Raw genomic sequence first — 16,335 nt, 5'->3', positions numbered from 1 at the left:
ATTTATAGAACCAGGAGAGTCCATGACTGCGTTAGAGGACCAAAGAGCTGGCATATGGCCTTGGGCCCCCTTATGTTGGGGGGCTCCCTTGCCCTGACTTCCGGCACCCCTCTGTTAATGCCACAATGGATATTCCTTTAAGACTCGATGCACAAACAGGAAGTGATTGGTAGTTATTCCACCCCAATCCAGATGGTGGCGGAACCACCAAATTGTTGTTTGCCAAGTGCCATAAGACCACAAATAAGAATAAGAAGAGAAAGCAAAAGAAGAAGAGAGGCGGGAGCGTTCGTAACAAACTCGAAGCGGTAGTCAAAACATTAAGCATGAAATGGAGTTATCCTAAGGTGCTTTTATAACACACACCATGCCGGCAAATCGGCATAATATGATATGTCTACAAACGCGCCATGCCGGCATGGCGTTGCACGAATATTGTGGCATTTAGAAAATAGAAACCAATAAAAATAAAGGCAAAAGCACTGGAGTACTGACAGGAAAAAGAAAGCAGAGCAAATATCGAAAGTGTTCAAAGGGAGGGAAAGACATAAAAAAGTGGAGGACTAGTAAAAAGGGAAAATAACTCATGGCACAAGAGGGGAGAATTTTGCACATCCAGTTAAAGGTCAGATTGTCGAAAATTTAGTGTAAGGGAGCCCCATGTTTGTGTTTGCCTTGGGCCCCCAAATAGCTAAATCCGCCCCTGAACCTACATTAGCTATAAAGAGCTGGTATTGGTTTTTCATAGAGCTCAAATATTGGTGATGTTGATGTAATGTTTAGCTGTGTGTGTGTGTGTGTGTGTGTGTGTGTGTGTGTGTGTGTGTGTGTGCGCGCGCGCGCGCTCACGCGCTTCCCGGTATGCTCGAGAGCTTTATCACAGTTCAGTGTCTGCATCTGCAGAAGCCTACAGGGCAAGAGTTCACCGCTCCTGTCTGTCTGTGTGCTAACTCGGGGAGCTTCTCTACTCTGGGTTAAGCTGCTGAAGTTTGGAGGCGTTAAAAGCCAAACACATGTGAGCTGCAGGGGAGTCGCTGTCCACAACTTTATGACCGCCTTTGACTCCAGTACCGGACTTTGGGACGCAACAGCGGTTGACGGTCCAGACGGTGTTTAAACGACGGCAGCGGCGCAGAGATGCCCTGGTAAAGCTTTGGGTGAGTCGGTGGCTCTAACTTCATTTGTGGGCTCGGTTTCGGGGAGACGCATTGTTTTTTTTCCGCGGCTTGTCGTTTCTGGAGTAACTGAAGTCTTGAACTTTTCAACGTTTGAGGTGGTGCACTGTCACCGCTGAAGAGGCGCGTGAGCTAGCTTAAAATCATTTCGCAAATTAAACTGTGTAAACGAACTTTTTCAGCGACTCTCGCGACGCTTATGAACAAAACTTTTTATCGATTAGCTAAACTATTAAGTTTGTTCTCGAGTTTACTGCATTGCACGTATAAAGACGGAGCTATAATAAAAGTCATTATTTTCATTTTTATTTTACAGATACTAAACCGTTAGGCTTTCATTAAGCAGGCTGCACGTGCTAAACTATTTAACGTGGCTTTAATGTTAAAACTAAATAAGCCACACTAAGATATTAAAAAACTAGTGATGTCTTATATTTATGAGCTATTAATTTGAAATTATCTGCATTTAAATAGGAATGAAGGCATGCAGGAATTATAGCTCTATTACACTGGATCTTTCGCTCGCCAACGTAATTGGAACAGAATAATACAACCTCAAATATAATTTTCATTTTTGATACTTTGTCAAGAATCCGGCGTAGGCAGGCGCTGACTGCCAGAAGTCTGAAGCCCACAAACATCATCAAAAGAACGGGTTTCCTCCTTTGTGAGGCTTTGCCATGCCCTTCCTGCAGCTCTGCTCAGCCAGTGGCTGTCTGTAGGTCTTAGTGCCCTCAGTTCTTCACAATAGGTCACTGCTTTGATTCCCTGAGCTTCTGTTAGAAGATTTGTCCAGCTGTAATGTGAAGTGTCATCCAATGGACTTTGTAGCTAGTTTATTTGTGCGTCTTCATAATTAATCTTGCTGCCCATGTCTTCTGTCACATCATCCCGCTTCTCCTCCAGCTTCACTGGCTGCCAGTCAACTTCAGGGTTCATTTCAAGATCCTGGTTCTGGTCTATAGGGCCTTACATGGACAAGCACCATCTTACATTGGTGATCTTCTTAGTCCCTACACCCCCAGCAGGTCCCTGAGGTCCAGTGATCAAAGCCTACTGGTTGTGCAGCACCAGGCTAAAGACCAAAGGTGACAGATCATTTGCTGCTGTGGCCCCCAGACTCTGGAACTCTCTCCCCCTGAGCCTGAGATCAGTGGACTCAGTGGTCTCCTTTAAAAAGCAGCTGAAGACTCACCTGTTCAAGCTGGCTTTTGTATGACCTTCTTCACCTCTCTCTCTTTATTCTGCTCTCCCCACCTATTCCACCTTCCTCAGGATCCACTGATTTCCCTCTTTCCTATTCATTCTCTCTCTTTCTTAACATTTTTTCTTTTAAATCCCAATTGTCCATTTTTGCTCATTTTAAATATATTTTTAATCATTTTCTAAATGCTTTTTTATTTTTTAGCATTTTTTGTTTTTGTGAAGCGCCTCGTGATTTTCATCTTGAGAGGCGCTATAGAAATGATATTTTCTTCTTCTTCTTCTTCTTCTTCTTCTTCTTCTTCTTCTTCTTCTTCTTCTAATAACATTAGTGATCTGTTGATCCTGCAGTCACTCTTCCTCCATTTGTTTGTCATGTCACCAGCCTTGAGTAAGAAGCCAATCCAGGGTTTGTTCTCATGGTTTTCTTTAGTTATTCTAGTGCAGGTTGCTTTTGTTTGTTTTGTTTAATTTCTAAATGAAAAATGGTTCCAAGATAGTTCTTGCTTTTTGAAGTCGCGTACAATCTGGAGGTCTTGATGTTTATGTATGGTTTTCACCTCGTGTTGACCCTGGTTTATCTGACCCTGTGGAAGCTGCAGTTAGACACTTCTATGAATGTGTTTACTGTTGCGTTGCAGATCTTGACCCCAGAAAGGACGTGCAATCATCCAGCGCTGTATATCTGCTGTGGACAAACATTTCTGCATCTTGCAGAGCTCACTAATGTGGGTGGAGTCTAGAGAGTTTCAAGCTCCGAAGGCCTCCCATTGTCTTTATCTGATTTGTCTTTGCATTTGAAAAAGGGTTTCTTTCACTTGCAATTAGAGCTGCACCCCTGGAATATTTAAGAATCTCCTTTAAAAGCTAAATGCAAATGCTAAATATTTCATTAGCTCAGGATTTATCACTGGTTCATTTAATGGAAAAGAAAATAAAACATCAAAATAGCTCACAACAGCAGTTTTATTTCATTTTAGCTTTTCTTTCCTTTTGTGCTGCGGTTTGGTCGTAAACACAAAGTTATCAGTAACAAGCCGTGAGCATGCTCGAAGCCCATCTTTCATTCTGATCCCCTGTAATGGTCACATGTACGTAGGAAGTCATGCATTACAGGGATTACCAACTGGAACAGCTAGCATGAGGTTGGGTAGACCTCTCTGAGCATCTTCATCCTCAAGAAAGGGCTTAATCTGTGCGATGATGTCACAGCTGGAGCAGGTCTGAAATCACCAGACATCCCTGTAGTGGGTGTTTCCATGACAACACCGCCTCCACTGGTTTAAATGGTGGATGGGGATTGTGTCTCAAATAATTACTTTGGATAATTTTTACCCACTATAAGAGGGAGGAGGGGCCCGTTTGAGCTGACTTGAGGTGCTAAAGTTTTTGTCTGAGGATTTCAAAACAGAGACATTAAAGGCTTAAAATCTTACCATAAATGTTGCAGTAGTTAACTTCTGAGTATATTGTTCTGTACAACCCATAGATCAGAATCGCATCCAATAAGACGCAGATTTTTTTTAAATACTTGTAAAATATGTAAACCTATTCAGTGCTTTGTTTAATATCCGATTCCTGGCTAAAAATGTGGTTTTGCTCCTCCAGGTGGAAAGAGGGAGCGGGCCTAAACATGATGATCATCGGAGCTGATAGCTGACACCGTAGAATGAGAGAGGATGGAACAGTCAGACAAACATGCTTCTGAGATCAACAACCCTAATGGGTTTGTCAACCGAGTGTTCAACGTTTCTCTGGATGTGGAGAACGAGACCAGCAGTGTTTCTATTCACCAGACAGGGTCAGGGCCTGTGGAGGTGCTTAAAGAGACCCAGGCTTTGTCTTCTCAGACCCCTGTCAAGGACCGACAGGAGGTTAACAGGAGGCCCCGTGCCACTGGGGGCCTCTGGAGGATCTTAAATCGAAAGAAAGCCGTCTCAGAGCTGGAGAGGAGGCCCCACTCCATGATTTTGCCTGGGGAGGCTTCCATCCCTAAACTCTCATTCGCAGACAAAGTTCGTTCTTTCAAGAAGCTAAAATCGCCTGCTGTGTTCAGAGGTAAGACGGGGAAGTTGTCCACTGCAAAGTTCACCAGCTCCTTGGTGGGTGAGGAGTCTTTTTGTCATGACATTGGCACTCCTCAGCAGACCAGCAGGGACACGCTTAGAAACAGAGGCAAGAGGCATTCGTATGCTGGTTATACGGCAGAGTTTGACTGCTCGTTTGAGGACCTTGACCTGCCATCTCCAATAGATGGCCAGCAGCCCAGTGCGATAGGAGAAGCTGTGACACAGAATGGTTGTAAACCTTCTGAAAAACAGGCTTATCCTAAAAGAAGCAATAACAGCTCAACAAACTGCAACAAAAGTGCTGCGGGTTGTGAAGAGACCAGTATTAAGAATAGCCCAAGAGCCCACCACCGCGGAGGACGGAGACACAGAGACGTGTGGAGTTACCTGAGAAGGATTTCCCTCTTGGGCAAGACGAACCCCGTTTACTCAGAAAGGAGCTTTGACTCTGAACTCCCCTCTTTGGATAAAACTATGGACTCGGACTATGGTTCTGTAGACTTTGACAGCGTCAGAGACTTTCAGCCACCACCTCTGAAAAATTCGGACACGAAGGGACATTTTGGTGGTCTTTTCAAGTTTTTTAACAGTGTAGCAGAATCAGCCAGAAAATGGCGAACAACGTCACGCTCCTTCTCTCCTCCGGAGGGAGAAAGGACTCCGATGACCTCCCCGAGGGTCCCACAACGCACAGTAAACAATGTTCACAGTGTGTCTCTGACACTACACCATGAAGAATCCTCAAAGTCCCTGCCCACACCTTTATCTCCACTGACCCCTAAAGTCTCACAGTCCAGTCACTTTGACTGTGAGACCCCTAGACCTGTGACGAGTGATCAATCCCCTAAAGTTGTCATGAAAGCCTTCAGAGTGTCCTCTGGGTCAGGAGCTGTTAACGGTCTTCAGAACTGTGACGTTACCATCACACCCACAACAATCAACCCTGAATCCACGGTAGAGAATCATATTTCTGATTCAAGCCCTCACACAGAGGCTAACGCTGGTGTTGAAACGGATCAGCTGAACGGCCTTTGTCAAGAGGAAAAGGCAGAGGGACCGGGAGGAAATGAGCAGGATTCCAAGGATGCTCCACTTGACTCCCTTCAAGTACAGGGAGTGAATGTTCAATCACAACTAGGTGATAAAGGGATCATGACCAATAGTGTCACCGCATCAGATTCAACAGAAGAAATATTCAAGGTACGTGGCTTCAAACTAAATGTATTGTTTAAAATGAATACATTTATTAGCTGAGCTACTGTTGTTCCTTTGCTTTCTGAAGAGAGTGACATATTCATGGAAACACATGCCACATTTTATGCCATAACCACATTTCATTGCAGGGCTTTTCCACTTCATTAACATTCCCAGAGGCATGTGTCATGTAATTACTGCAGAAAGGCTCAAACAATCAGTTATGTAACTGCTTTAACCATGATCATTCTTTTGCTTCTTAAAATCATCAACAGCAATGCTGTTGCTCATTTCATCACTATGTAGTTCTATGCTGTGGAAAAGCACCCAAGTGAGAGGCACGTGACTTGTACACCAACCCTGCTTTTGTCCTTTTGCCCCATCTGTTGGACAAACGAGGATAAAGTAAATACAGAAGTACACAAACACCATTCTACAAGAGTTTTGTCCTTTCCTTCATATCCAGCCTTTTGTAGCCTGCTAGGAAAGCCTACATTTTCCGTAGAGCTAGCAGTGTGCGACTGTGGCAGCCCCAGAGGTGTGTGTGACGTCAGTGCTCCATGACAGCAGCCTTCCCCTTTTCACTCCACTGAAAGAATTAGTCATCTCCCTTCCAGCCATCCCACCGAGTCAGGACATGTTAGCCTAGCTCCTGACTAAACCAGATATGACATCTCCAATACTCAGCACACTCTCATACGGGTTTATTATGCAGGGGCAAGGGCTGCAGGAGCATTTGTTTTGGGAAGGGTGTCGACCTTCCATCCCATAATGGTTGTGCAGGAGTCTGCGCTGACATCTATCTTTAGAATCTCAGAGACATTAAAGAAACACTGATGTCAGATATAAATGAAAGGAACAAATACGTGCCTTTTTTAAATAGGAGACTTACATTTTAAACAAAACAGTAAATATTCTGAAGAAGTGATTTATCTGGATGAAAACCATCTTTTTGACTATAAACTGCAATTCAGACCATGTAAAACACACATGTATTGTGTTAAATTAATGAATCTTAGTCAAAATGGTATAGTATAATTTTAACACTAAGTCCTCTGCTCACATTTGATCTCAGTTATTTTTAAAATATTTCATTTAAACCTCTTAACCTACACATTTGACCAAGACTGTAAATAAAGGCTCCTCTTAGATTTAGTCAGGTTTTAGAGGCTAGGAGATTGTGACTTCTGAGCCTAATGTGGGTTTTGGTAGAAAAGGACTTCTCAGAGCTCAGCATTACCTTGTTAAACTTGTATAAAATATAGTGATATGTGCAGAAATGTTTGTCTCTCAAGAGCAGACAGAGACAACATCACATTTTTGAGCCCTCATGAGAGAGTTATAGAATTAACTGTAAAAAGATCATTTCACGTCTGTCTTATAAATATACCAGGTATAGGGTTACTCATCATTCAGTACAATTGGAAGCATAAACTCAAGGCTGACATATTTCTTTTACGGTAAAATATGAGGTGTTTTGTTTTTGTTTGTTTTGTTTTTTTTCTAACCTGCAGACTTTTTTTCTAATTCCTCACATAAAAAATGCATTCTTGCACTTTTATCTTGGCCAAACTGCTGAGTGTGTTTGCCAATCACAGCTGTGTGAGCAGATTGCCAGCCAGACAGGCTGCAGTGTAGGACAGCCGGGTCCGGCCGTGCCTTCGTCTAGCACAGAGAGGACCTCTGTAACTCACAGGCGGCTGTTCCCCCGTCCTCGCCCGGCCTCGGTTGTGCTGGACCTGCGGAGGCCCCTTCCAGATCGAGAGCTCTACACCCATTATAGTGAGGTCGGCTCACTGCCCCGTTTGAGACGCAGACCCATCGCCTCCATGCAGCACTCTCCGGGGCCCAGACGGATGGCAGCACGCGCCAGGCCTTGCTCCGTCATAGAGAGCAGTGTTACTAGAGAGACGCAATCCACGGAGCTACACCACAGAGTAAGACGTTAAACAACACATACATTCACACTTAAAAAAAATACATTAAATAAGAAAAAAAGACTGTTCACAAACAAGCACAGAAGCACTTTCACAACGTAAATAAATGTGTATAAAGAACACACTTGTGACTTTCCTCCTGGTACCGAAGAGGATGAAAGTAGGATGGCCAAGTCTCACTAGTAGGCTCCACCAACTCACTGATAAAAATAGAGCAGGCCCATAATGAATCAAACACACAGGCCAGACTTTGAAGGGCAGTCCAGCTCTAACCCAGTATTTATATAGTGCTCACTGTAGGCTGCAACAATGCTTGCATGCTCTGCCTCATTTATACTGGCCCGTAGTTTTGAATGCTACTTTTCCTTCAACCAACTCCCCTCTTTTTTCTCTTTGTCTCCAGCTCGCCCATCCTTTTTTCTTTCTCTTCCCTCCCTCTCTCCTAGCCCTTCAGTGCGGCCAGTTTTCTGCCTCATCGCTCCCATAAGTTTTACCTCTCATTGCTCTAACTCAGAGTCAGTTTATTCTAACCTGAGAGGATGCCTGCTTGGCCTGATGTATGTTCTCTCATAGTTTGCTGTGAAGCACGCACACCAGCCAGGGCACGAGAATAGAGTTGGTGGATGTGAAATCCCTAAATTTGCTCAAAATAAAGAGGTCAACACAGCAGTGAGGTGAAGGGCAGGTGTGTGTGTGTGTGTGTGTGTGTGTGTGTGTGAGAGAGAGAGAGAGAGAGAGAGAGAGAGAGAGAGAGAGAGAGAGAGAGTTGCAGCAGTAAAAGTGTTTGGATTAGAGGAGATGTCCTAACTATTCAGTACCCTCCAGGCCTTATCTCGACCCCTGGGAGTGTCACCACTAGAGCCCCCACTCAGGGCATCTCTTCTGCGGTGTCGCTCCCTGCCACTTCCCCCTAGCACCCTCACTGCCCTGGCCCTGCTTCTGCCGCATTCAGGTAATACTGGATTTTTTTGATTTGCATAAATATGTTAAACCTAGGCTGGTCCGTGCTTTTATTTAAAGTGTTCATCTGTTTTTCTGCGTGTGCCCGTCTGGCAGACATGGGTCAGTCGTCATCATCGGTGCGTCTGCGGTCTGGAGGCTCCGGTAGCTGCAGAAGAAGAAGGCTGCTGAGACCCGGGTCAGAACCACTCCAGGTCAACATAGTGAGTCAGACACACCCCTTAAATCAACTCACATATAAATGCAGCTTTATGTGGTCACCGCATCTCCCCGCAGTGTATAGAACATATTCAAGCATAACACACTGAGCTTAGTCATAGGAAAAACATAACAGGACTAAAACAGTATGAGATTTTCTTCTGTTTTTCATCAGAGAATGACATTTTCTTATGAGGGATCATGACATGCAACACTCTTGGGCCTTTCTGATCAGTGCCTCTTCATCTTGGTGTTTGTTAACGGCGACAAGCGCACGTCTAGAAAAACTGACTCCACAGGAAAAGATGAGTCACGTTCAATAGTTTCTGAATACCGGTCCTGATGTTCTCTGTAACTGTTTACAAGATTGTGTCTTTGTTAGCCGTGTAAAATTAGCTTCGGTGTATGTAGGAATAATGCAAGACAGGAAGTAAAACCAGGCATTTGGAGTCAATGCTTTGATGTGAATGTGGCCTCTGGGGGGCGGACTCCAGTGGAAGGAGATGCAAAGCTTTTGTTTTGTTTTTTCTCTGAAATATCCCTGACAGGGTAGAAAACATATCTGGGGCTGTGTGCATCTCCTCTCTACTACACGGGTACTGCATCGTTTCTGTGTTTAATCACGGGAAGCTGCTGCTCTTCCTATTGTTTTTAGTTCTACTTATCTCAAAGTGAAGCTGCTTAAAATGCAATAACCAGAGCACATTTTACAATGTTTCGTTTATATTAAGGAGTGTCAGTGTGTGAAAGTACCCTAAACAAAGTCTATTCAGTTCTTATAAATCCACTTATAGTTAAAAAACAAGCTTGAACTGAGATGATTTGCTTTCTTTGATGATTGCACACAATTCACGAGTCGTAAAGGCAGCCCGTAGTCATAACGGAGCTGCTGTGTGGGGAACTGACGGCCTGGGCACCCGGATTGTAGATTTTGTTGCTGACATGTTTTCTGTGTATACTGTGTCCTTGAGGAAATGAGGCTGCTGCGTTTTGACTTTGATTAGAACTTTTCCCCTCCCTGCCTGATCTAAATTGTATTTGTGAACCGCTGCACGTTGTTGCTATGACATTCGGCTGGCTCCCGTTCAGCTTCTTGCTACTATCTTTAGGCAGCCTTTTTAAGCATGAGCTAAATAGGGAAAGTGTGTGGGTGAAAAGAGAGAAAAAGGGGTGGGAGAGAAGGAAAGAGAGATGCTCCCTTTGTCACGGCCCTCCCCTGAGGTCGGAAACATGGACGAGCAACACTAGGAAATTCTTCTGTGTCTGAACGGGGAGGCAAGTTCATTTGCAACAAAAATGTCGATATTCAAATGAGATAAAGAGAAGATACTTTGTATTAATGTCTTCTATATTTATAGACCAAACTAAACGCAGCATGATGAGGAGACAATCACGAGAGATGTTGCAGCGTATCAGCGAGGTGGTGCTACAGCTTGGCTGACAGATAAAACCCACCTCACAGGGCTGTTACGGTCATGGTACGGTTTAGTGTTTGTTACAGTCTTCCTGTTATGATGACGACTGGAGGCTCGAGGCCGCAGGCAGAGAGAAAGCTTTCTCGCTGCAGTGGATTAACCACTAATGCTGACGCCTCTCTTCTCCCTTTCATTTAAATGGATTTCTCCCCCAGTCGCTCTCCTCTCTTCCACCATTTCTGCTCTGCCCTACACGCTTGTCACTTTTGTCTCTCCCCTCTACTCGCCCCACATTGGTCCTGTCCCATTTTAAACTCACAGAAAAACCAGCCTTTAGTTTTTATGCAGATGAGAGGATGGTTCTGTGTCGTACTAATTCTGTGCTCCCAGCTCTGCTGTCAAGTAGTGATGTGTCGGTCGCGAACGAACCGGCTCTAAGAGCCGGCTCTATGAAGTGAACGACGGGAGCCGTAACCCCAACCCCCCCATCTTGGTGAAAGCTACAGGCGATTGGTCAACATGTGTGACTGTGTGTCCAGACTGTCCACACACACAGAGCAGTAGGGGCGGGGAAGAGGGAGCATCAGACTCAGACACACAGCAGAGCACATGCAGGCGGAGGGAGACGAGAGGGAATGAGGAGGAGGAAAAAGGCGAGCGAGGGAGGAGAGTGCAACTTAGACGGTGAGAAAATGAGCGACAGCAGTCGGAAAGTTGACATTTCTTAGTGTTCAGTTAATAAACCCATATAAATGATAAATATTTGATATATTGCATATTTTTACATTAGTAAATCATTTTACATATAGTTTTGCATTATGTTTGGTGATAAATGTACTCTACGCAACAGAAAATCTGAGGAGCCGGTGTCGGTACAAGATCTGCTCGGGTGCAAAATTGGCTCGGGTCCGTCGACTGCCGATGACGTCTAAGTAGTTGATTGGCTGAACATGAACCTTACGGAATTACGTAATCACGTAACGTTGTTATCACGTGACGTTGGTCCAGGCAGATTTTTTCTGTTGGAAAGATGGACAACTTTTACAAAGAAATCCATCATTGCCTCTTTGAAAATACACTTTTAGCATACAGCTGCAAGTATATTAGGGCTGAACGATTAACTGCATGTGCAATTAAATTGTGATGTGACAAAAGGAGATTTTCTAATCGCAAAGGCTGCAATTTGGCAGCGAGTGGTTAGCGCAATGCTAATATACATGGAAAAACCCATAGGAATGCTAATGCTAATATCGCCGATTACATTATTACAAATTATGAATTAGAAACGTGCCAAATGATTACATTTGGAGTCTAATAGAAAGTAAAACTACCATTAATCAAATAAGTACAGACAGGTATTTTAGTAAAGCCAGAAAACTTTTAACTCCAAAGTTTTGGCTAGCAGCTATGAGCGTAACTGAACTACGCATGGACAAGACGTCAAAAACTCAACACAAAATACTCAATAAACGGGACACACTTCTTTCCTGCAAATACAATTTCACAGGTGTTGCTAATACCTATGATTCTTCAAGGGATGTGCTCAAAGAGGAGTTCAACATTATGAATAAAATATAGTGTTTTATTTTACAAATACCATTATAAACACAAACTTACGTCTTAAGAAACATTATTTTAATAACGAAACTGCTAAATTCTTTCCAACAGTATAGATGTGTAGTGTATTTTGTCCGAGTGGGTTTGCCGTACTTTGACGTCATCGGCAGTCGAAGGACCCCGAGCCGATCTTGCACCCGAGCAGATCCTGTACCGACACCGGCCCTTTTTGGTGAGCTGAGCCAAAAGAACAGGCTCTTTAAAAAGAGCTGGAATTCCCATCACTACTGTCAACTTGCCAAAGAAGGAGGGGGTTGTCTTATTAAGAACTTTAAGAGTGTCTACATGAATCTTATATGATTTGGTTTGGGCCAACTTAAGACTTGTAGTAGGAATCATTTTCTGCATTATTATTACTTTTTATTATGCATGAGTCAGCAGGCGGTGACTACCAAACCAGGTCAAACAAGAAAGAAGGAACGATAAAAGGGAAATTTGGCTTGATGTTGCAGCATATCAGCGAGGTGGTGCTACGGCTTGGCTGACAGATAAAACCCACCTCACAGGGCTGTTACGGTCATGGTACGGTTTAGTGTTGTTACAGTCTTCCTGTTATGATGACGACTGGAGGCCTGCTCTTGTCTTTTCACTGAAAAAGTTGGCAATTTATATGTAAGTAAAATTTCCTGTGTCAAAAAAAGCCTCTCTTCCCTTTGATTCCTTTTTTATCCACATATTAGCAGTGCTTGTAAATGAATCAATTGTGTTTTTCAGCAGCACACATCAAGCTTTTATTTGGATGATACACTCGCTCCATAACACTCTTAATACACTCCTGCACACTTCCCATGCTCTTATGTTGCATTCAGGATTAATGTCAGGATGTATGAGTCACTGCATTGACATCTTCATTATTTTGTGCGTAATGAAAAGCACCAGCTAGTGATATCTCTGCCAAACACACCGCGTGTGTGCCATTTTACCCAAGGCTTTTTTCTCCAGGCAGACCATGGGAATAGGTGTACCTCAAAATAACTTTGTGCATGCACAGTTTGCACACTGAACCACAGGTGACCCAGAATCCTTCATCGATGTTCATTCAGCAGTGTTCACCTGCCAACGCGCCAACAGCTAACGCTGCTTCAGAGCACATGGTGAGCTCTGATTAATGGCACTGTCCCTGCCTGAATCTCAACCGGATGATTGTGTCAGAGCGTCCCTGGGCTGGTTCTGTTACAAAAAATAAATATATAAAAGCTTTTTGTGTGTCAGCTGTGTGCATGAATATTTTGTTGGTGGTGGTGAAGCTGCATTTATGCTGAGTGTGTTTTTATGTGTGTCAGGGGAAAGGAGATGGCCTTTCTCTTATGTAACTTTAGAAGGATTTCATGGCTGCCTACAAAGCCTTTTGCTCTTTTCAGACGGCTGCATGTTCCCTGGGACTGGAGGAGTTGTACTCACTGGTGCTTCCTGTTTTGCAGCATCGCCCCATTATACTCTGTATTTTGTCAGATCGTGCATGTCCAAACTTGTGTTTATGCAGCTCATCTCTCGTCAGGCCAGTACACTGTTCCATCATTCATCGAAAGTGTGCTCTGTTGCAGACAGTAAGGAGTTTTTAATTAAATGGTTTTTGCAACAGGCAATAAATTTGATCATAAAACATTTTTAAACACAAAGCAGCTATATCATTTAGGAAAGTATTTTATGTCTGATTCTCCTTCATAGTGAGTGTCCAGCATCTGTGTAGCTTTTCTAAAGCCCATGTGGCAGATTATTGGGGTAAAGATATTTCTGGTTCTGATTCTTAAGACAACATATTCTGCATGTGATAGGTTCTGTAAAATGATCCCTGCTGTCTTGACAGCATCGTCTTATAGTGGAAACCCTGCAGGCAAAATCTGCTGCTCTTGTCTTTTCACTGAAAAAGTTGGCAATTTATATGTAAGTAAAATTTCCTGTGACAAAAAAAGCCTCTCTTCCCTTTGATTCCTTTTCAGATTTCTTGCCTTTTACTGAGCTGTAAAAATGGCCTATTTATGACAGAGGTGGCTGTCTGTCTGCTCCTTGTGCTGCATCCGTTAATCCTACCGCCTCATCTCTGGTGCTGTGAGCACACTGCAATAACATATATCAGGGGGACGGTGTAATTAGGAGGCTGCTGGTAGGGATGCACCGATACGATACTGGTATCGGTATCTGTGCCGATACCGATACCAGTATCGGTAAAAGTTAACCGATACCAGGAACCGATACCATTGCAGTTGCTTGAAAATGGCTTCACTGTAACATGTCATTTCTGTTCACCTAATGTGATGATTTCATACCTCACAGTCTTTTCCTGTTGAAAGCAGAAAATAAACTAAAATCTGTATTCCAAATCATTGCATTTTTTTGTGTGGTAGAACTATCGGTATTGTAATCGGTATCGGCGAGTACTCGGATCCAAGTATCGGTATCGTATCGGTTTGGAAAAAAGTGGTATCGTTGCATCCCTAGTTGCTGGTACAAGCCCAGGCTATGTCAGTGTGCCCCAGGGCAGCTGTGGCTACAGTGTAGCTCATCATCTCCACCTGTGTGTGAATGTTTGTGTGCATATTAATGATTAATTGTAGAGAACTTTAGAGTAGGGCTGGATGATTTTGAAAAAATGCATATTGATTTAAAAAAATTCTAATTGATCGATATCAATCATAAAAAAGTTGAAAATATATTTTATGTTTATGTTTATTTGTTTAGCAGACGCTTTTATCCAAAGCGACTTACAATTTATAACCTATAGGGCATGTTGTGATCTGTGGGGGAAACCGGAGTACCCGGAGGAAACGCACGCATGCATGGGGAGAACACGCAACTCCACGCAGAAAGGCCACAGCCCAGTTTCGAACCTGCAACCTTCGTGCTGCGAGGCAACAGTGCTAACCACTGCACCACCATGCAGCCATCTAATGTCATTAATTTATGATAAAACAAGTTTGATTTTTAATTAAATCTCTGCAAATTTTTCTAATGACCATGGTGTCTTTTTTGTCAGAGTTGTAAAACCCAAAATAAGTAAGTACTGACTGCAGTGTTAAGCTACCTGATAGGCTATAAAAGAAAAAAAGAAAGGAAACGTTTTATTGACCCACTTTTTTTCTGTGGTGCCGTACATCTATCGATCGATATATGTCATCATTGAATTATTGGCCAGCCCTACTTTGGAGGATATATATATAAACTGGGGGAGTGGCTAAAGCAGATTCCAGGAAAAACACTGGACATATCAGTCCAGAAAAGTGCAGTTTTTTTTTAACTGTGTCCTGTCTGGCTGTGAAGCAAACAGAATTGATGTCTGAATGCTGGTAACAAGCCTTACAGATTTACTCTCAGGTGGAGCATCAAAGTGTCTGCTTTTAATGTCACGCCTGATACTTAAAACTTTATTGTTATTGTTTTTGAATGCTTTGTAATTCCGACCAGACACGGAGACAGAGGTGAAAGAGAAAGGAAAAGACAAAAGGTGGGAAGAGGGGGGAGTGGGGGGGGGGGGGGTCCACAATAATGAGCAAGAGTCTGCTTCTAGACCTGCAGAAAGAGAAAGAGCAGAAAAAAATGGGACACACAACAATACATCAGGAGCAGTCAGAACCACGTGAACCAAAGATGTTTCAATCGGGACATCGTCCAGGTTTCCCAGTAAACAAAGAGAGGGGGAAGTTGGGATATGACATTTTAGACACTCACAGATCCTCACATACTCTACCCCAAAATTCCTGGACAGGTGGACAGGACCACAGTGTGTGAATGTAATTCTCAGGAATGTTGTTTGTGCAGTGTGTACAGGCGTCAGATGACACAAACCCCATCTTGAACATCCGATGACCTGTATAGTGTACTCTGTGTAGAATTTTGTACTGAATTAATTGTAAATTGGGGTGTCTGATCATTTTAAAAGTTTTTAAACAAGTTTGGGACCAGAAGTCCTGGTCAAAGCTAACTGATAGATCCACCTCCCTTTTTTCAATAGGGATTACTATTCTATCGTCTATTTTGGACAGTGTCTTATATACTTTAGACAGTAGTTTGGGGGGTTTGAGATTATAGAAGTCTAATACCCTTGGTGGTGTTTGTAATTCTATTTTATTTAGCTTAAATTTTTGTTTGACTACAGATTTAATTTGGTGATATTCTAAAAAGCTATTCTTATCCATTCCAAATTGGGAGACTATTCTATTAAATGGGATGAAGTCCAATCCTTCATATATGTGTTCCAGGTATAGGATTCCTTCATTATTTTATTTTGCAAATTATCAGGATTATTCCAGATAGGTGTGCGTCTGCATGGTACTAGTGAAGACTCTGTTATTTTTAGATACTCCCACCATGCTGTCAGAGAGGTGCTGATACTAATACTTTTGAAGCCTTCATGTTTTCTTATGCTTGAGCTAATAAATGGTAAGTCTGAAAGCTCTATCGTATTGCAAAGTGTGTTCTATATCTAACCAGGACTCATCTAGTGGGTTATCTTGCAACCATCTTGGTATATATTGCAGCCTGTTGGCTAAGAAATAATAATAAAAGTTGGGTAAATCCAGTCCTCCTCTGTCTTTGGTCTTCTGAAGCATTTTAAGCTAATTCGTGGAGG

The 16,335-nt window shown here is 43.0% G+C and overlaps 1 protein-coding gene across 7 annotated transcripts in view; it reads left to right on the top strand.

Moving 5' to 3' along the window:
• The first annotated feature begins 866 nt into the window (after positions 1 to 866).
• LOC107380808 (rho guanine nucleotide exchange factor 9) overlaps positions 867 to 16,335 on the top strand; it is an 82,425-nt gene continuing 66,956 nt past the window's right edge. For 6 of the 7 annotated variants that reach the window (XM_070547921.1, XM_015953331.3, XM_015952549.3 and 3 more), the window contains exons 1-5: positions 867 to 1,157; positions 3,987 to 5,647; positions 7,240 to 7,578; positions 8,404 to 8,530; positions 8,635 to 8,741. In XM_070547921.1, coding sequence (XP_070404022.1) covers positions 4,058 to 5,647; positions 7,240 to 7,578; positions 8,404 to 8,530; positions 8,635 to 8,741 — 2,163 coding nt within the window. In that variant the 5' untranslated portion in view covers positions 867 to 1,157; positions 3,987 to 4,057. The remainder of the gene's footprint in view (positions 1,158 to 3,986; positions 5,648 to 7,239; positions 7,579 to 8,403; positions 8,531 to 8,634; positions 8,742 to 16,335) is intronic. The other variant, XM_015955591.3, reaches the window with a different exon arrangement.

This window comes from Nothobranchius furzeri, chromosome 1, assembly GCF_043380555.1.
Source record: "Nothobranchius furzeri strain GRZ-AD chromosome 1, NfurGRZ-RIMD1, whole genome shotgun sequence".
NCBI lineage: Eukaryota > Metazoa > Chordata > Actinopteri > Cyprinodontiformes > Nothobranchiidae > Nothobranchius > Nothobranchius furzeri.
The sequence above is the reverse complement of the archived record's forward strand: the minus strand, read 5'-3'. Positions and strand labels throughout refer to the sequence as shown.